Source organism: Eschrichtius robustus, chromosome 18, assembly GCF_028021215.1.
Source record: "Eschrichtius robustus isolate mEscRob2 chromosome 18, mEscRob2.pri, whole genome shotgun sequence".
Classification (NCBI taxonomy): domain Eukaryota; kingdom Metazoa; phylum Chordata; class Mammalia; order Artiodactyla; family Eschrichtiidae; genus Eschrichtius; species Eschrichtius robustus.
Window position 1 is genome coordinate 18,435,409 of NC_090841.1, and position 21,499 is coordinate 18,456,907.

Here is a 21,499-nt window from a genome sequence, read left to right on the forward strand (position 1 = left end):
TCTGAAGTAAGGGAGAGAAGGAAACAAAAAGAAAATTGGGTATTTATTCTTAAATGTAGCACCCTAGGGAGGCAGTTTGCACAGCGGCTAAGAACACAGACTCTAGAGCCAGACTTGCCTGGGTTTGAATCCAACTTCCCTTATTGCCTATGTGACTTTGGGCACATTTCTTATCTTTTCTTTGCCTCAGCTTCTGCGTCTGTAAAGTGGAAGACAGCTTGACCTCATGGGGTTGCTACAAGGATTAAATTAGTTTATAAAAAGTACTTAGAACAGTGCCTGGCAACAGTAAGCACCACATAAATGTCAGTTACTATTACTCAAAATTATAATAATGAATAGATCAAGGCTCTAGTAACATTGTTAGTTTTTAGGAGTCTGAGTTTTTGTAATGTTTCTGATTTTTAAAAGATCACAAATGTGGCTTGGATTACTCCAAGAAAAAAAGTTTGGCTTAATACACTGATAAATGAGTTTTTAAGAAAGAAACCATTTTGTATGACCCAGTACAGGGAGTAGAGTTGACTAACAGGAGATGTCTGGCTGGCATAAAAACCATTAAAGAAAATCCTGAGCACGATGTTAAAGTCAACTCGGAAACACATGCTTTACATTATTGTCCTATCAGTTCTTGAGTTCCTGGCATGTGTCGCTGAAGCAGACAGACTGTTTTTTCAAGTAGTCATTCTGTGTTATTGCTTTTGACATAGATAAACGACCTTCTAACTAACTATTAGGAAACTTTTTGTAGGGTTTATTTGTGATGGTTATTTAAAGTGATAGCTGTGAAAGACTGTCAAAATAGCTCTAACATTGTGCTTTTCAAAAAGAAAGGCTAATTTCTTTGAAAATAATAATGAAAGGATAATAGAATCGCATATATAAGAAGGAATAAAGTCTGTGAGCTCATGGATGGCATTCATCTGCCAAGACAGGGAAGTCTGTCTCAGGAGTTAACCGGTTTTGCTTGCTTCATACTGCTGAGTACACTTGAGTCGCTATAATGGGGGCAAAGTTCACTGGGCAGTGCCCCAGCAAATTACTTTTCTAGCCAGGAAAGACTAGGGCAATTCTGCCTCTACAGTAATGGCCAATTCACAGCCATCTAAGAGTCTGGCTTTTCATTGAAGATGTGACTAACTTGAATGGCCTGAATGTTTATTATATATTTAATACATGTACTAACTACTTTTAATAATATTTCTGAATATTTTACCTTATAACAACTAATTTTGTTTTATTGTCTAAATACATGAGTTATGGAAGTTTATGGCCAATTTAGAGATTAATGAAACATACAAAAATAAAGTGCACATCTGCATTTTGAACTGAGAGCACATTTAGGAGGATTGTAGCATTAATTGCAAGAGTTAGAACTTCAGAGTTTGAGGCAGCATGAGCTGGTGGAGCAAATACAGGCTTAGGAGTCAGACGGATGGGTTTTGAATCCTACCTTGTTTATTTCCTAGTCATCTGAGGCTACACAAATTATTTAATCCCTCCAAGCCTATTTCTTCATCTGTAAGTAGAGACAATATTCACTCTCAAACCTTTCAAGAATTCAATTATATACGGATGTGAAAGAGTGCCTACCTCACCCACAGGCAGAAAATTTTTGTCTCTGCAGCATTCTATTCAACTCCCCACTCCCTCCCAATGGAAAAAACTAGAACATTAACACTTCTCAGAATATTGGTCAAGGTTTTCAGCAAAAGAAAATTTCATGTGTAAAATGATTACCAAGAAAGTACTTTATAGGCAGTGAGGGGGTTCAGTAATCACCTTGGTTACCATTCCTATGATAACTAAATCTCAAAGTACAAAACTTGGAGGTTTCCATAAGTATTGTAATGAAAACACCATTTGTATAAACATCAAAGAGACCCAGGACCCTGAAAAAATTCTCCTATTCTGAGGAGAAAAATTCTCCATAAAGGATATTTGTACTCAGGTCACTAAAAAGTTGTGTAGAGGAACCCATTACATACTAAGGGGGCATTTCGCATCCAGTTTCCCAAGACTTGAACCCTGGGGAAGACTTCAGGATGGAAACCTTATTTGGGAACAGAGGTTTGAGCCAGGTTAATTCTAGAGGTCGTCCCAGACCATCTCCCGACGCCAAATGCTATCATAAGATGCAAAAATGGATCAGGGGCGGATGATCTAAGTAAGCACGGAGATGACAGGCGCTCGCCACGGGAGGATCCTACGTGGACGCAAGAAAGAACACGCGGTAGGAACTGAGTACTTCCCTTGGAGGCCCCGCAGCCTTCCCGCTGCCTCCGAGTTCCCATCACACTCATGAGAATCCGAATCCTCTGTCCACGAACAGGGTGAGCCTGGAAGAGGCCCGTCAAGAATCGCCCTCCCGCCCCGCCCCAGGGGTCCCCTCCCGGGGTGGCTTCCTGGGCTCCCGCGACCGCGCGGCACCAAAGGTCACGGAACGCCCATCTCTGCACCTAAAATGCAGCAGGACCGACAATTTACAGCGCCGGGTGCATATCCACGGTGCAGTCACCAACAGCCATTACTCCAGGGCCCTGTGCGTCTGTTTAGGACTTGAGAAAACTCTTCAGAAACCCGCCACGGTAGGGGGGCCGTGATGGGGGTGTGTGGCGGAGGCTCTCCGAGGAGGCAAAGTTCTCTCACTCCTGGGCGCGCAGGGGAAACTTTGGGGCTCTTCTAAATCAGCTCCCACTCCCCCAGCCAGATTTGCCTCTGTCAACTCATCCCTAAAGATAACGTCGAAGTGGGGGACACAGTTTTAAGAATACAGCACCCGAAGACCCCTGAGCTTCTGTAGAGACCAGGCAAGCTCGCGCAGCCGTCAATATCGGGACACAGACGGGGAGGCCCGAAGGGAAAAAGTCTCCCGCGCGCAGGCGCACGCCGTCCCCCGCCCGTCCGGCACGCGCTCCGCCTCGCCTCGCCACTAGCCCCGCCCCCGTCTCGGCCCCGCCCCTCCAGCCGGTCCCCCGTATCTTCCGCCTAGGCTGGCTTCGCCTCAGCCTACGCTGCGCTTTCCCGGCCTGCGGCGTCGCGGTACCGGCGTCCGCGCTCCACCCAGACGCCCTCCGGCGCTCGGGAGGGGGCGGGAGGCGGAGCAGAGGGTGGGGGGGTGGTGCCGCCGCGGTCTAGGGGCGGCAGGCGGTGGCGGCGGCGTCGGAGGTCCCTGAGATATGGCCGCCTCGGTGTTCTGCTGCCTGCGGTGCTGCAGAGATGGCGGGACGGGCCACATCCCTCTGAAGGAGATGCCGGCCGTGCAGCTGGACACGCAGCACATGGGTAAGGGCTCTCCCTTCCCCAGACCCAACGGCCCACCCCGGGTCGGGCGCGGCTGGTCGGGGTCAGCCTGGAGTCACGAGGACCGCACGCTGCCGGGCCCCGCCGGGCTTCGCCCCCTGTCCCTCACCCTGTGACGCTGCCCTCGACCCGGTTTGGCCTCGCGGGTCTCCTCCAGACTCCGACCGACCCCACCTCGGCCCGGCTCTGCGTTCAGAGCGGCGCAGCCCTGTCAGCTCTTGTCTTGGGACGATGGGTGTGTGGACCTACCCGTTTCCACAGCAGTGTCCTCCCGGCTGCCGCCTCCTGGGACTCGTAAGATGTCACCTTCGAGGGGAGTGGGGAGGACTCCGTGCTCCTCCTACGGTGCTCCACTGCCGAGCTCCATCCAGTCCCACACATTTTCAGAAAGCTTTCGCTGTCCTCGGCTCCTTCCTCTGCCCTGAGAGCTTTCTCTTAGCCCATCATTTATTAGTTGTTTTATTGGAAATGATTTTCCTCTCACCTCCTAAAGTCAAAACAAGGCAAGTTGCAGAAGCCTGAAGCCACCGCTCAGGTCAGAACCTGTCATTTCAACGAAAACCTCCCACTGTCCGACTCCTGTTAGTCACGCCTAGAGGTGCTGTAATTTCTCCTGACCGGCCTCTTCCCAGCAGGTCAGGCTATTGCAGAAATAAAACAGCGCTTTGCTTCTTCGCATCTATGTTTTTTCCTTCCAATGTCGAATGAGCTTACAGCTTCTCTCCTAACGTTCTTCTCCTCCCCTCTGTACCCTCTTTCACCACCTTATTACTTCTGTTCTTAGACTTGTCCCATGTAGTTCCGTGCTTCTGGAATATGGTTCTAGAAGGAGAGATTTCCCACTATAATTATTTCAGAGTACTGTCTTTTTTGCAGATAATTCTCTTCAAAGTATACATCTGCACTTTCAGTTTTTCCCACATCTCTCTTTGGCTAAAGGACAGTGCATTGAAATAACAAAGGGAATTCTTAATATTTATAGCAAAACCCTCTCCCGCCCAGATTCTTTATAATTCTGGAAATACTCTGCTCATTATATGTCTATAGCATGTACTAAATCAGAAATGTGATGACTGTTTACCACTTTGTATGTGGGTATTTTAATTCTTAGATTTCCCAAGTATAATATAGAACCCTGATACATAAATATATATGTATGTGTATCTCTTTATTTCTTATTCATCATCATTTATAGACAGATGTTCAAATTCTATAATTTCCCTCAGAAAATGTTTCCATTTCATTTATTCATTCACCCAGCTGATATTTATTGACTGATGTTACGCGGTAGGCATTGTTTTAGATGCTAGGAACACAGTAAAGGAAAACCACACGTAGTTCCTGGAGCGTATGGTCAGCTTTAGCTCTTTCTATCTCTACTGCCAAACTCCTGAATTACTACAATCTGCTCTTTAAAGGATTCCTTTTCTCTGGTCTCTTCTTCCACGAAGAACCGGTCACTTGTACTCATTCCACTATGTTCTCCTTTTTCCAAAGCTGCCCAGCATCTTTCAGTAGAGTAATGTCATCCCTCATTACTTTCTGCATGGAAACTTTTCTTAACCTGTCTTCCAGTAAATGCAAATTCTTCAATCACAGAAGAAGCATGATTTTAGAAAGCAAATAATATGAGGAGAGGCTCATCAAGTTAGGAACAGGTTTCAAGCATCAGTTGATCTTAAGTTGAAATATGAGAAGCACACTGAGCGAATATGCCTGTATTTGGATATGTGAAAGGCTGTATTAGGTCACCTAAAGAATGTGATTGCGGTTTTTTGTTTAGAAAATAGTCTATACATGTAATATGCAAATGAATGTTGTCTCTTTCAAAGTTGTCACTTATTTTGGTGATGCTGCATCACTTAAAACGATTTGGAATTCCTCTTGGGATTTTCTGCGGAGTAGTTTTTATAAATATCTTCATTTTTACCACAACCTCCGTATTTAATTGTGAATTGACTTTCTAGAAATGAATGTCTTCCAAGGTAGCTACTTTGAAAGGGATGCCATTCATTTGGAAATGTCTAATGTTTTTTAAAAAATACACTTTGGCTATGTTTATATGTGTTCTGGCTATACTCAAATTTGCCTTGGCTTTCTAAACAATCTTGATAATTAATGAAACTGTACAAATCACATAGATCCAAATATAAGATATCTTTGTACTTAAAAAAGAGAAATGGAATAAGCTTAAGATAATTCCCCAGTGGTTCACAAACACTCTAGAATGTTTTGTGAATATATCCATCTTTCTGTATAAAACATCTCAGTACCTAGCAGAATGCCTTGGAGATAAGAAATGAGGTTGAAGTAAGAGAATAATAGCATATTCAGAGTTGGTTCTGTGGTTCCAACTCAGTTTTGTATGAGAACCAAAAAGTATTGCTGGGTTTGAAAAAAAAAATACCATTTATTTGCATAGTTCTTTGAAATGTTTTTCACTTAGGATGCTTTCAGTTACAAGCCGTAAAACCTGCAACTCAAAATAGTTGAAACAATGAAGGAAATTTATTGGTTCATGTAAATTTAAAAAGTACAAAAACAGCACTATCTTCAGGAAGACTCAGTGCTGCTAAGGACTGAGCTTCTTTTCATCTCTTTCCTCTGTCTTCTGCTGCTTCTTCCTGAAGGCTGGCATCCATGATAACTTGCAGCCTCTCCCTGGGCTGTAGGCTTCCTCATTCAGATCCAGCAAGAATGAGAGAATCTTTATCCCTTCATTCTCTCTGCAAAAGTCCTGAGACTATCTCTGGTGGTAGTGGCTTAGGTCATATAACCGTTTTTCACTCAGTCACTGTGGCCAGGAGATGTGGAATGCACTGATTGACTTAACCTAGGTCAAAGCTGTACCCCTGAAACCAGAGATTGAGTCAGCTTCCTTGGAACTGTTTTGATCTCCAGAGGGAAGTCTGTTGGCAAAGGGAAAACAGATGCTACATGTCCACTACACAGTACTTAGCAGAGTGTATTCATTCATTTCTGTATCAGTTATTTGTCGAGCGTCTGCTGGATGCCAAGCACTCCATGGTCTTTGCCATCAAGGAGGAGCTGGGCCCTGGATGTTCTCCAGTTGAAACTGCTGAGGTATATGGGGCAGCAGGATGTAAATTATGTATAGAGACACTTTCCCAGAATTTGCGGTTTAACATTTGTAATTAGAAAAAAAAAAATGGATGCTAATAAATTTTTAATAATCATATAGTAGGATCTTAGTTTTACCTTAAATAAGAGAGTGTCTTTCTTAAATCAACCAGTTTAGAATTGTGATAAAATCTGAAAATTTGGTATTTCTCTTATGTATTTGTCCCAAATAATTTTTTAAGTATGAATTCAACACTGAGTTAATGAGAGACCTGCCTCCCTGTTCATACCTTTTGTTACTATGTTCTAGTTTTATTTAACCCCCTCTGGAGGAGTTCCCTACAGTTCTCACAGCCAGATCTGCTTGGCTTGTACACTTATTACCAGAAAAGTCATACTGGTTACAGATCTTGGGAATCACATGCCTCAATGTTACGGGATATTTCTTACGTTTTAGAATTTTGTTAACTTTCTTCATGTTCTCTGATAAGCTTTCCTAAATCAATATTTGGAAAAGAATTGGTATTGGAGTCACCTTATCAAGAGACTTTTTCTCACTCTCATTTATCAAATGTTATTTGAACTAAAATTTTCCATGAAAATACAGTGCATTTAATGATGTTAAAATCTTGTTTACATATTTGCAATATGATTGACAGCAGCTATCTTACAAACATTTTTAAAATCCTAAAATTAGCGTTTTTCCATGACAGCTATTTCTTTATTTTTGACTGCGTTGGGTCTTCATTGCTGGGCGCGGGCTTTCTTTAGTTGTGGCGAGCGGGGGCTACTCTTCGTTGTGGTGCGCGGGCTTCTCGTTGCAGTGGCTTCTCGTTGTGGAGCACAGGCTCTAGGCACGCGGGCTCAGTAGCTGTGGCTCACGGACTCTAGAGCGCAGGCTCAGTAGTTGTGGCTCACGGTCTTAGCTGCTCCGTGGCATGTAGGATCTTCCCGGACCAGGGCTCGAACCCGTGTCCCCTGCATTGGCAGGCAGGTTCTTAACCACTGCGCCACCAGGGAAGCCCCATTTTTTTTTTCTTTTGGCTTCGTTGGGTCTTCGTTGCTGCGCGCGGGCTTTCTCTAGTTGCGGTGAGCGGGGGCTGCTCTTCATTGTGGTGCACGGGCTTCTCACTGTGGTGGCTTCTCTTGTTGCGGAGCACGGAATCTAGGTACGTGGGCTTCAGTAGTTGTGGCACACGGGCTTCAGTAGTTGTGGCTCTTGGGCTTCACAGTGCACGCTCTGTAGTTGTGCACAGGCTTTGTTGCTCCGCGGCATGTGGGATCTTCCCGGACCAGGGATCGAACCCGTGTCCCCTTTATTGGCAGGCAGATTCTCAACCACTGCGTCACCAGGGAAGCCCCGTGTCAGCTATTTCAAGAACATAGATATATGTTCCTTTCCGTGTCCATTCATCTTCAGTTCTTACTTGACCAATGCACTAGTATAGGACCTTGTACCTAGTAGACATTCAGTCAGTTTTTAGCAGATTGATTTGTTTAGATTGAACTGAAAATGGTACTAATTTGCCAGTTTCTCTTAAGTGTTTATGTTTTTATTTAAATCAAGATATTTATGAAATCATCAAATTGATTCATTGGCTAAAATTTAAAAAGTCTGCTTCTGGGAGTTCCCTGGTGGCCTAGTGGTTAGGATTCTGGGCTTTGACTGCCGTGGGCCGGGGTTCAGGGAACTGAGATCCCGCAAGCCACGTGGCGCAGCCAAAAAAAAAAAAGTCTACTTCTACCTTAAAAGTGTTTTAAATATTCAGTATAATTCAGAATTACTGTTTATTTGAAACTGCCTAATTAAACAAGATTTCTGGCCACAAGTTAATGTTCTCCCAGGAAAAAAGTAAATTAAATATTTTAAATAATTTATCAATATTTTTATATTTCAAAGTATATATAGTCTCCCTATTTTTTGGAGACCAAGAGTTAAAAGTGAAACAGAAATTAACCTTGATTGTTGGATAAGAGAATACAAAACTTTACACAGTGTCTATATTCTTTTGTTTAGGAACGGATGTTGTCATTGTAAAAAATGGAAGAAGAATATGTGGAACAGGAGGTTGTTTAGCCAGTGCACCTTTACATCAAAACAAAAGCTACTTTGAATTCAAAATCCAGTCCACAGGTTGGTATAATGGTACTTGACTATTAAAAGTCCTAATTATTCTAAATATGAGGAGTAATTTTCAATATATGAAAAAGATTAATGAGGTAATTAAAAAAACACTAAACGCTTACTTAGAAGGCCTTTTTCTTCCACATCTTATTGTGTGATCCTGGTTTAATTAGTCAATTTCGTTATATTAGGTTCAGTTTTCTCATCTATAAAATGGATTACAGGAGCTGCCCTTCCTGCTTCACATGAGCTATATGTATGAAAGTGTTTTAAAGACAGGACATACTGGTTCAGTTTAAGGCACAAGCATTATTATTAATATGGTTAATTATTAGTGGCAGCTAGATAAACCATTTCATTTGGTCAAGCATATAAGGTGTAGACTCTTGCTGTTTTATCTTAGGATAAAATTAATCTTATGATCCTGAGTTTTTCTCTTAACTCTTGTTAAGATTCCCTGATTCAATGTCTTCTGAAGCAATTGGCAGATTTAGAATTCTGATAGAAGTCTAAAGTCTCTTTAAAAATTTATGAATCTGTACACCTGAAACTAACACAATATTGTAAATCAACTATACTTCAATTAAAATTTTTTTTTAATTTTTTTAAATTCTGAAGTTTCTTGAGTTGTATAGCAATTCTACATGAGTATTATGATAGTTATTAATTAGTTAACTTGTGGCAGTGTTGAATATGGGGAAATTTTTTTAAGGCTTTATTATAAAGAAATATCTAGTGAAACATGGTATGAGTAATATACGCACAGAATAGGAAATCTAGAGTGGAGTAAATTAATTCTGCTCTTACTCTTACTTGAATGACATAAAATATTCCTCTGGGGCTTGTTTTTTAAATTCATTTTAAATACTGATTTTTCTTAAGTGTGTGAAATAAATTTGAATCTGTCCTCCATTCCATTCTTTTGTAAGTTAACTCACTGGCTGCAAAATGTCTCTGGCTACTGTAATCTTCTCAAGTATAACATACCTTTTCTCAAGAGAAGCGAGTAGTTCCTTGAGCCTGAAATGTAATACAAATTTTTATGTGGATTTTCTATAAAGGGTGCTATCCTCAATAATATCTCTAGAATAAGTGCATTATTGGAGTTTGTAGCATTGTTCCCTCAATGAAAGCTTCAGGCAGTTGTGCCCAAGTGTATCACAGTGTGCACAGTTCTTTAGGAGTAAGGGGACTCTGTAACCCTGTGTAGAACTGTTGTCCCATGAAATTAGTATTATCACCAGCTGTCACTCTTGTCCCACCTTGGAGGATAAATTATATAATCAAATTATTTAGGAGGCCAAGACAGTGAAGTCCAGGCATGCAGCTTTCTGATGGTCTCACTCAATCTAGGAAAACTGATTGACAACATGGTCTTCAAACATTCTTTGATCTATAGAATTTCTCCTACCTGATTTTGATAAAAACTGAGAAGGAAACAGTTTGAGATGTAACCAGGAGCTGTAGGTATTCTGTTAGATTAAGAAGAGAGCTGCTTGCTTTAAAAGTCAATTTAGACCAAAAGGTTTTAAACTCATGGACTTAAGGTATTGGATAAGAAAATCATTTTACACTTTATCATTATTTTTCTCCTCTCCATGATACTGACCGGGTCATATATTATTTGTCACATATTATAGATGCAAAAAGTAAAGACAGTAAATTCCTGCTTCCCAAAGGTGGTGCTTGAAATAGAACCCCAGGCCATTTAAATTCATTGTGTAGCTTTTAATAGTATTTTTAGAGAATAATAATAATAATAATGACAATAGCTAGTATCTTTTAAAAATACTTCCTCTGTGCTTTACTTACCCATTTTTTTTTAAATACTTACACTGTTCCAAGTGCTTCACTTGGATGATCTTGCTGTATCTTCTAATAACTTTAAGAGGTGAGTACTGTTAGAATCCATAGTTCACAGGTGAGGAAGCGGAGAGAGGTTAAGTAACTTGCCCAAGATGACATAGCAAAGTCAGAATTCAAACCTAGGCAGTACAACTCCAGGGCCCACTCGCTTATCTCCCAGGCTGTACTACATCTGCAAGAGAACATGGTATAGTTTGCAAACTACTTTTAAAAGGATTTTTTTAAAGATTAACAAAAAAATAGTTTAGTGATAATACGCCACCTTCTTTAAAAACAACTCCTTTCATATTTGTATTCTGCAGATTTGGGGAGCATTTAAACTATTATATTTTTAGGAATCTGGGGTATTGGCGTTGCAACTCAGAAAGTTAACTTGAATCAGATCCCTCTTGGCCGAGATGTGCACAGTCTGGTGATGAGAAATGATGGCGCCCTATATCACAACAACGAGGAGAAAAACAGGCTGCCAGCAAACAACCTTCCACAGGAGGGAGACGTGGTGGTGAGTTTTCTTGTGGAGTTGTTTTCCACTGTAAATTATTAAACTTGAACTGCTTTTAGTATTTCTAGTTTTGCCTCTGAGTTTGTGGTTTGAATTCCAAAGCACCAGAATTGGATCTAATGAGGTAGTGTATTTTCCAAAGAGAGCACTTGATGTAGATGCTGCTGCCTTACCTAACTGCCTGCTCCTTTCTAGAGCTGCCACTGGCCAGGAAAATAAGCGTGAACCCTTATTTCCATTTAAGGGAGAGTTGATGACAGGTTGGCTGCTGATCATTTCCTGCTTCTCTCACATAAAAGAAGTCTTGGCCCACAATTTTAAAAGTTTGCTAACCCTTATGTTAGAAAATATTAGGTATTTTTGCAGCTGGAGATCTCTCAGAGAAAAATTTGACATTTATTGCTTAATTTGTTATGAACTTCTGTTAAAGAAGTACAGCATTTTATCAGGAGCGTTGGCCCTCGTTAAACATAACCTTATTAAACTTCCTTCACTCTCAGAACTCTTCAGAAAACTGACTCAATATTCTAAGGCTTGATTGTAGAAGACATTTTTTGGAAAGCAGGGGGTAGAAGGAGTTACATATTATTGACTTCTCTGTTTTTATTCCCAACTAGATATATTTAAGTCTCTACCAAAGCCACCCTATTGAAAATGTAATCTAAAGATCCCTTTCTGTCTTTTTCCAGATACTTCCTCTCAAACAGTGTTGTCCAAGAACCTTACACACTGAGTTCAGGCCATTAGCTATTGACTGAGAACAGAGTTCTTGGGTCTCCTTACGCAGAGCCTCGGGTTCCTGGCTCTCATACCAAGTTGGAAGGAATCTGTAAATAATTAGAGTTTCTAATAATAAGATAAAACAGACAAGGTAAATCCAGGTTATTAAATTAAAGAAGTATACAATATTTTGAAGAGAGTGAAGGAAGATGTGGAAATGAAGATTTTTAATTTTGGTCTGATCTTTTATGCAATTTAAAAAATGTGAAGAAGAGTCTTTAAATAGGTAAATTATTGAAAGTATGTTTTTCCTAAATTAACTAAAGGGAACTAAAGGCATAAACCATTTTTAAAATCTGCTTTTCCTTGTTCTTCCTTTCGAATAGTTGGTTCTGTGTTTGTAGGTCATTGCCAGATGCCCATAATGTAGAACACCCTTATTCAAATGGTTATTTTGTGGAAGAGAATCTTGAAGTCAAGTTGGTGCCATCAACCTGTTTATACTAAAAAATGAAATTCAAACATAAGAAAGGTTAATCAGTAACAAATGTTTTTCTTTGTTGATCTACTGAACTTCTGTGTGTTATTCTTGCCTTCCTGTCTCATTCCCTGAGGTGACTGATACCTCAAATTGACAGATTTAAGAATGTCATTTTTAGTCTGTCAGCATTATTAAATTAGACTTTGAGGGACTTCCCTGATGGCGCAGTGGTTAAGAATCCGCCTGCCAGTGCAGGGGACACGGGTTCGATCCCTGGTGCAGGAAGATCCCACATGCTGCGGAGCAACTGAGCCCGTGCGCCACAACTACTGAACCTGTGCTCTAGAGCCCGCGAGCCACAACTGCTGAGCCCGCGTGCTACAGCTACTGAAGCCTGTGCACCTAGAGCCCGTGCTCCGCAACAAGAGAAGCCACTGCAATGAGAAGCCCACACACTGCAACAAAGAGTAGCCCCCGCTCGCCACAACTAGAGAAAGCCCACGCAGAACAGCGAAGACCCAACACAGCCAAAAATTAAAATAAATAAATAAATTAGACTTTGAGTTTTTATGCCCATTCTGATAAAAGGAGGACTCAAAAAGATGAAATATAAGCAGAACCCTGAAAAGTAAAACATTATCCTACTCTATTATCTTCCTAGTTTAAACATTTGAGAACAAATTTCACTAAATTACTGACAATAGCATAGGAAAAGAGGAATGAATTATAAGACAGGAAAAACATTCTCACATGTGTAGAATTTCAGTCATATACCATTCTCTCAGGAGAATCAAGAAAAACAAGCTTTCAACATCTAACCAAATGATTGTATTTATACAGTAATCATACAGTACCAACAGGGCCTACTACAGCACCAGGGAGGCAAGGCATTCCTGAAACAGCTTATGCTTATTTTTTCCTTTTATATATAGTATTGAAAAGTGCAGATTACATTTTAAAATTGCAGTTTTCAGTTTAATTTCAGAGAAGTTTCATAAACATTCTGTGTAACAATAATAATAATAGCAAACACTTCTCTAGCATCTGTTATGGGCCAGAACGGCTTTAAGTGCCGGGCAGGGATTAAATTGTTTAATCCTCTTAATGACCCTGTGAAATAGGTGGTACTAGTATTACCATTTTACAGATTAAAAGTTAAGTAATAACTTCTTATTTGGAGTGATCTCAGGCAGTCTAATTTCAGAGTTGCTTCACCAAACCTGCAAATAATTATTGATAAATCCTTAGAACGCATCACATTTCTCGGTATCGTTATGAAAGAATCAAACCTAGTTTCTAGAGCATATAAAAAGACAGATTAAGGGACTTCCCTGGCGGTCCAGTGGTTAGGACTCAGCGCTTCCACTGCAGGGGGCATGGGTTCGATCCCTGGTCGGGGAACTAAGATCCCGCATGCACGTGGTACAGCCAAAAAAAAAAAAAAAAGAGTAAGTTAGAAAATACTTGAACTTAAACTCTGCTGCTGGAGGGCGGGGGTTCTCACATCCTTCCTCGCTTTTTTCTTGGGTGTTGGTGCTGGAGGGCGGGGTTGAAAACTTGCTTGCTTGCAGTAGGTGATGCTGCCACCAGGTGGGGAAGGGTGCCCAGACTACAGCCTGCTGATCTGAACTGCTGGATTCCCGGTAATCCTGTAAAGAGAGTAACACACTGCTTTTTATGTAATCATGTTATTTATTTATTTTTGTAATCATGTTTTTTTAATGAAAACAGACTTCTTCATTAAAAAAGCTAATCCTAGCCATCACTTAGCTTTATTATTTAAGTACGTAAACTGAAATGAAACAAAAGCAGCGTTTATCTTTCTGTGTTTAGTCTAACCCTGGCTTTGCTAAGATTTGAGGAGAATCTTTTATAGCGCTTAACACATTGACTCATCTGGGCCTTTGCTGTCTTAACTGGGAAGTGAGGGAGTTAAGACTAGATCATCTGTAAGATCTTTTTCTACCTTTAAAAGCTTGTAGGTTCATATAATTTATCCACAGTCAGAAATCCTTGAAGTGGTTGCTTCTTGGACTGTGATGGTTTCTATCGAAAGGTCTGCACTGTCTATTCTTAATTCTTCAAAGTAAAGCTCTCTTTTTGTCATCAATTAGTAAATATTGTACAAAGTCTTAAAGAGAGTTTTAAAAGTTCTTAAAAGTTTTGAAGTTTTGAATTGCATGGCAATTAAGAATAAGTTTTCCGAAGCCATACTGCATGAGGTTAAATCCCAGCTCTGCCACTTCCTAACTGTGCAAACTCAGGTAAATTATTTAACCTCTCTGTGCTTTAGCTACCTCATCTGTAAAATGGGGATAATAAAAATACCTATCTTACGAGGATTAATGAGTAAATATGAAGTGCCTAGAATAGTGTTTGGTATATAATACAGATTATTTGTTTTCCAGCATTTTAATAATAATAATTGTTATTGTGATTTTTGTACCATTGATAATGTACAAAGTAATATATTTTTATTCTGTTGTCTTTTTAAAGTCTTTTGAGCTGTCGTTTTTCTGTTTTTCAACTTGATACTAATTACCACTTATATGCAGTTGTAAATACCCACTTTACCTTGGTAATTCACTTGACATATTTGAAGCCAAGGTAAAGAGATACAGAAATATATCATTTCTTTTTGGAAATATGTTGTATAAAGACAATTCATCACAATTGAAAGCAGTGACAGGTAATAATCCCTAATGGTGAAAACGTCACTGTTTTCCTCCCTTGAGATCAAATTCTATATATAAAGAACAGTGTTTTCTATATGAGTTTAAAAGGTCTCTCTGCTTACAGTATATAGTACTTATATCATCTTAATATTCAAAATATAAAATCCAGATTATCTGAATATAATACTAGGATTTAGTTTTACCTTTAATGTGGACTCTTGGGATTTTACCTTTCTCCCCCCACATAATCACCACTAATTTTTTTTAGCTCAGTTCAAGTGAATTCTACCTAACTGTAAACCTTAATACAAGCTATTGTGACCTTTTGCTTAGTTTTTTGTGTTTCCATCCTCCCCAATCAGTGCTTTCTGACTGTTCAGGTTTTTATGGAACATGTATATTTTTACCCTTTTTAATATTTACTTTGCTTCCTAGGGTATTACATATGACCATGTAGAATTAAATGTATATTTGAATGGGAAAAACATGCATTGTCCAGCATCAGGTATACGAGGGACAGTGTATCCAGTTGTTTATGGTAAGCTAAAATATTTCTAAACATTATTAGATATATGTGAACTTTTGCTTGGCATTTTCATTAACTTTATAGCTGTCATTCAGAAGGCTGGACAAGTTAATAAGGACCTCTGTAGTGTACTCAGTAGGTTATCACAATCCCACTTGGCAGGACTAAGGAAAGTTTTTATTCCCCATATATTTAAAAAATAAACTTGCTAAATACAATGATTATACTTAAATATGCAATAACCATATTCCCTTTTATATCATATAGTCTTATATTCCAAAAATATTCTTATATTTCACTCCTTATATCATATAGTCTTATATTTATATCATATAGTCTTATATTCCCTTTTATATCATATAGTCTTATATTCCAAAAAACTTTACGGAATTTACAAACAGATATTTCTGCCAGTTGTTAGAGAGGGTTAGATGGCCAGGAAATGTTTTTGTAAAGAATATTTTGGAAATAGGGATGGGAATTTCATGTAGATTGAGCATTGGTTACCTTTATAAAATTACCTAAATGTTAAAACTCTTCTGAGACAAATATTGACTTAGAATGGTTTCATATTGATTGTTTTGCTTTTGATAGCCGTGTATATGTGAGTACTATAGTTCCTGTACAAGTGTATCCCTCCAAGAATTGGGTTACTTAGAGATGACTCTGTACCAGTTAGTTACTTTAATTTTATTACAGAAAATTTCAAACATGTATAGAAGTAAAGAGAATAGAATAATGAACTTTCATGTACCCATCACTCAGCTTCAAACAATTATCAACTAGTAGCCAATCACGTTTCATCTCCTCCCTGCAGTCCTCCTGTTCTTCATCTCCCCCTCCTTGTAGTATTTTGAGGCAAATGCCAGACATTATACCAATTTATTCTTAACTATTTTATATGTATCTCTAAAAAATAAGGTGTCTCTCTATAAAAAATATACATAAGCACTGTGCCTTTATCACTCTATTCTTCATTTTTTATGTTATCAACTTTAAATCAACAGGTATATGATTTTTCTGCCTGTGGTTTTAGTTGCTCTAAAAACATTTTCTCATTTAATTACTTTAATCAATTAATCTAAGGATTTGAGCCATAATAAAAACTAATTGTTAACTTTTTTGTAGTAACTTACTGGAAAAGTAACAGTGTTTGTTCGGGATGGCAGAAAAATATACAGCAACAAATAAAAATGTTTAATAATTTGATAACAGTCATAGCCTGTGCTTTATTTTAAGGTTTTCATTTATCTTCTTTTTTCCTAAACTGTTACTTTTCAGTGATTTTTGCCTTCTGTATCTTTGCATGTCTTTGCATGTAAAGGTGTATTTTTAAACTTGATATAGGTTAGTTTATTTGCAATATTGGGTAAGCCTAAAAGAAATGTATTTACTTAAATACATGGGAATGTAGCTTAATATTCAAAATAGTTTAGTCTGAGAAATGAAATAAATATCAGTAGAATGACTGAGTTATAAATGAATATAGCAAATGAGATTTTTATTCTAAATTGTTTCTTTGATTTGGCATTATTTTTAATGTAATAAAGTTAAAGGTAGTAAATTATATATAGTAATGTATTTTATAAATTGAAATTGATAAATCAGTCCAATTAAATCAAATATTTTAGCCAGATACTATCAAAGATAAAAATAAAATTCAAATTCCCTTACCCTTTGTCTTCTATCCCATCCCTAATGCTAGATCCATCCAGTCATTCATTTTGTCAGTTCTTACATTCAACCTATGGAGAGACAACACTGCGTAACACTGAAGAAAAGTGTTGTTACGTCTCTGCACGTTCCAGACTTTCATTGTAGTTCTTGAATTCCCTATTCATTCTCCATAGATTGACCTTCCCTTCCACTTTATAGAGAAACAGACCATCAGTGGTAAACTCCAGCTTTCCTCCCCATCCTCCTGAAGCTTTTCTGGATCTACTCCAGTCTTGCCTTCTTCCCATCCCATCTTAGAGGAAGTGGTGCCCTTCATGTTCAAAAAACTGTCTCTGGTCTAGATTTCAAACTCCCCAACTCTGGGACTTTACTGTCATTATTTCGTCTCTGTCTCATGTCATCAACCTCTCTCTTCAATGTCTGTTGAACATTCTGAATCGTTCTCATTCCAAAATACCCTCCCTTAAACTCGTACCCTCACCAGTCCTCTGTTTACCCTTCTCTATATGTCTGCATTTCTTATAGAATAGCTTCCATCACTGTTTATATTGTATCGTTCACCTGTTCTTCAACCAGTGTGGCTGCCTTTACCACCACTTCACTGAAGCCACCCTTGTTAAAATCACTAGTTGAGTTCATGAATGTCAAATCCAGTACTTAACTTTTTTTCTGCATTTATTATGAAGTATAAAATACTAATGTGTATTAAACATATATGTGCAGTTTAACAAGTAGCTATAAAGTGAACACCCATATCATGATTATAGTCAAGATAATGAACATATTCATCACCCCTAAGTTTCCTCCTGCCCCCTTGTAATGCTTTCTACTCACCTCTCCCCACCCACCCCATGCAGCCACTATCTGCTTTCTGTCACTACAGATTATCTTGCATTTTTAGAGTATTATATAAATAGAATCATACAATTTGTATTCTTTTTTTGTCTGGCTACTTTTACTCAGCATAATTATTTTAAGATTTTTCCATGTTGTAGCATGTATCAACAATTCATTGATTTTTATTACCAAGTAGTATAGTTCATTGTGTGGATATATCACAGTTGTTTTTTCCCTTCACCTGTTAATGGCTATTTAGTTGTTTCCAGTTTTTGGCCATTACAAATAAAGGTGCTGTGAACATTCATGTACAAGTCTTTGTGGGGATATATGCATTCATTTCTTGAGTAAATGCTGGTAAAAATATGTAGAAGCTAAATAAGGCGTGCAGTCTAATGAACAGTGTTAGTATCAGTGTTAGTTTTCTGGTTTGGATATTGTACTGTAGTTGTGTAAGATGTTACCACTAGGGGAAGCTAAGTGAAGCGTACACAGGAATTTCTGTATTATTTTTGCTACTCTTTGTGAATCTATAATTTTTTTAATAAAATATTTTTTAAGAAGTAATTTATCTTAATGTGTAAAATTGAGAAGATACAGGTAGGTAAATAAGGAAAAACTCAAATTACCAATATTTACATCATCTAGAAATAATTATTAATAATATTTTGATGTATTTCCTTTCAGTGTTCTTGATAGATAAAATCTTGATAGATTTTGTTCTTCATTGTGGTTATTTTTACCCAATAGGATCATGTTTTATAACCTGGATAGCAGATGCGTTTATTCTTCCTGCCTATTAATATTATGGCATTATGAAAAGAGTTTATAATTTATGTATTCATTCAAATTAAGGTGTTTGCTTCTAATTTATTTTCTTTTTTTCTGTCTCTAGTTGATGACAGTGCAATTTTGGATTGCCAGTTCAGTGAATTTTATCATACTCCTCCACCTGGTTTTGAAAAGATATTATTTGAACAGCAGATCTTCTGAATGTATTTGTTTTTGAAACTTGTATTTCTGCACTGTTAAAAGTGTTTACCATTTAATAAAGCTTTACCTGACCTACAGATGACAATATATCCTTAAAAATATGCTCGTTAATGTTGTCTAAGGAACCAATGTATACAATATACCATCCTGAAGTTGTGATTTAAAATACTTAGGTTTTGTGATAATGAAATCAGCATTTGGGGCAGTTTATTTAATTCTTATTTAAATATAACTGTGGGTTTGATTAACAGTATTAAGTGGAAATACGTATATAGATATTTAAAAGGGAATCTTTCTTAAGATAAAATATTTGTTTTGATAGAGATACAAAGTTGGGTGGGGGTTTTTGTCATGCTGAAGTGTAGACCTCATTAACTATTTTAAGTCTGCAGTCCAATAATTTTGTGTCTCAGTGTCTTTTTTATATAGAGTATAACAAGGTGACAAATTTATGTTATTGGCAACTTCATTTCTGGCGATTTATTTGCTATAAAATGTACCACTTTTCTTAAAATTTAAATTGCTTATTTTGTTTGTATGTCATTGCTTTTGATTTTCTTTGTGAAAGGAGATAAGTGTCGTAGTAGCTGTCAGAGTATTTTGTTGAAGACCATCATGCTGTGTTACTTCAATACCTGAGTAAGTAGTGGTTGATTGGTGATGTAGTGTACACAGCAGACATTTAGAATAGTATCATGCTTTCAACTTAAGTGGAAATGAGATTATTCTTTTAAGGACTTTTATTTAAATGTGCATTTTTCTGTAAGGAATAATAAAATATTAGTAATTAAGGACTATTCAGTACTATATTAAATACATGTTCTTCCTGTTAATTATACAGTAATTCACTTCACCCTTGATTATTTCAGAAGTTCGGAGATAAGTGAATTCTCTCCACAACCCTGAGCCTTTGCCTAGTTTTCAGGAAGAATCCCTGACCTTTAGATAACACCCTACTAAGCTGAACAAATCACTTTCTATATCTGGTACCGTCTCCTTTCCAGATGGGCATGCAAAGGATGCGTGCGTTTCACTCCTTTACCAACGCGGAGCAGTATGTTGTACTAGAAAAACAGGGCTTTAGAACTGAAGGAGATCTGAATTGTGGTTTTGCCACCTGATCCCATTATCTCTTCAGGCAAGTTCCTCAGTCTTTCTGAGCGCAGGTTCCCCATTTATAAAAGGGATAATCATACCCTTGATAAGATTCTGTAACTCGTTAAATAATATTACATACGTAAAACACCTTCGTCATCGTAGGCAGTTAATGAACGTAGCTTCTTTGTTGACTGCTCAGTGGTTTTCATAGTGTGGCCTTCAAACCGTCAGCCTCGGCCTCACTTGAGAACTTGTTAGAAATGGACACTCAGGCCCCACCCCCGACCCACTGAATCAGAAACTGCTGGGGATAGCACCCAGGAATCTGTGTTTGAACAAGCCCTTTGGGTGATTCTGATCCACGCGAGAGATTGAGAACCACTGCTCAGGAGAGAATCCTTTGAGAATGATTGCCTACTCTAAATTTTCTAAGGATTTAAGACTATTTTTGACCCATAGACTAAAGAATCCTGCACAATATTTATTTATTGTTCATTTGATAGACACAAACGTGACAATGTGTTTTGAAATCATAGATATACCTGAGTAACATCTATTTACATAAATCCCAAATTTACCTCTGTAGATACATAGAATTGAACTAACTTTATATTGTTTATGCATTTTTATCTGACTTTCTGGGCTAGTAGTTTTAATTCATAAAGAATATGCTTACTTCGGAAAGAGAATTAATATAACTACTGTTTGCTCTCTTTATAATGTTACCTACCTCTTATTTATTTTTTTAAAAGCCAAACTTTTTTTTTTAATCATCGTATTCTTTTCTCAAGACTATCTTTGCTACCTCTAATCATACAGAATAGGTACAATACTAAAAATGGTACATGAGTTATGTCCATGGCAACAGTTTGATGAAGTCTAGATGTGTTTTTAATTTCTAGGTATCTAATTTCTCTTAGGAAAATTACCTATAACCTCAGTCTAATCTTGAGAAAAATCATCAGACAAATTCCAGTAGGGGCGCGTCCTACAAAATACTTGAGCAGTACTCCGAACTGTCAAGGTCATCAAAAACAAGGAAAGTCAGAGACACTGTCACACCCCGGGGAGCCTAAGGGAACACGACAAGTCAATGTAATGTGCGAACCAGGAGCAGAAAAAGGACATTAGGTAAAAACTAAGGAAATCTGAATAAACCATGGACTTTAGTTAATAATGTATCAATATGTTTATTAATTATAGCAGATGAACCATAATAATGTAAGATGTTAATAACAGGAGAAACTGGGAGAGGGGATATATAGGAACTCTGTACTATTGTCTCAATTCTTCTGTAAATCTAAACCATTCTAAAAAAATAAAGTCTATTTAAGAAACTATGTTGAGCTAGGAGAAATTTAAAAATAAAGCCTTTCTTGAAGCCAGCAGACCATTAGTATGATACATACCTATAGCCTAACTATTCAATGATAGCTAAATATAGACATGGATGGGACATAAAACATTCTTGTATTTTAACACACAAAAACCTGCATTTGTTCCTGGCTGAAGAGATTGTCCACTGTCTTGATTCTGTTTATTGCAAAAATCCATTTGTTCACACTGGTGTAGCTTTTTATACTCACACTGAAAATTAATCAGTGATTTATTATCC

At 38.0% G+C, this 21,499-nt stretch overlaps 1 protein-coding gene across 3 annotated transcripts in view; it reads left to right on the top strand.

The window, feature by feature from the left end:
* SPRYD7 (SPRY domain containing 7) overlaps positions 1-21,224 on the top strand; it is a 57,083-nt gene extending 35,859 nt beyond the window's left edge. The window contains exons 6-10 of one of the 3 annotated variants that reach the window (XR_011071127.1): positions 8,402-8,518; positions 10,711-10,877; positions 15,189-15,291; positions 18,689-19,425; positions 20,805-21,224. Coding sequence is in view for 2 of the 3 variants with exons in the window: in XM_068527071.1 (XP_068383172.1) it covers positions 3,180-3,285; positions 8,402-8,518; positions 10,711-10,877; positions 15,189-15,291; positions 18,689-18,786 (591 nt within the window). In the remaining variant the exon portion in view is untranslated. Of the gene's footprint in view, positions 1-3,128; positions 3,286-8,401; positions 8,519-10,710; positions 10,878-15,188; positions 15,292-18,688; positions 19,426-20,804 lie in introns of those variants that run through there. The other 2 variants (XM_068527071.1, XM_068527070.1) reach the window with 2 other exon arrangements.
* The last annotated feature ends 275 nt before the right edge of the window (positions 21,225-21,499 follow it).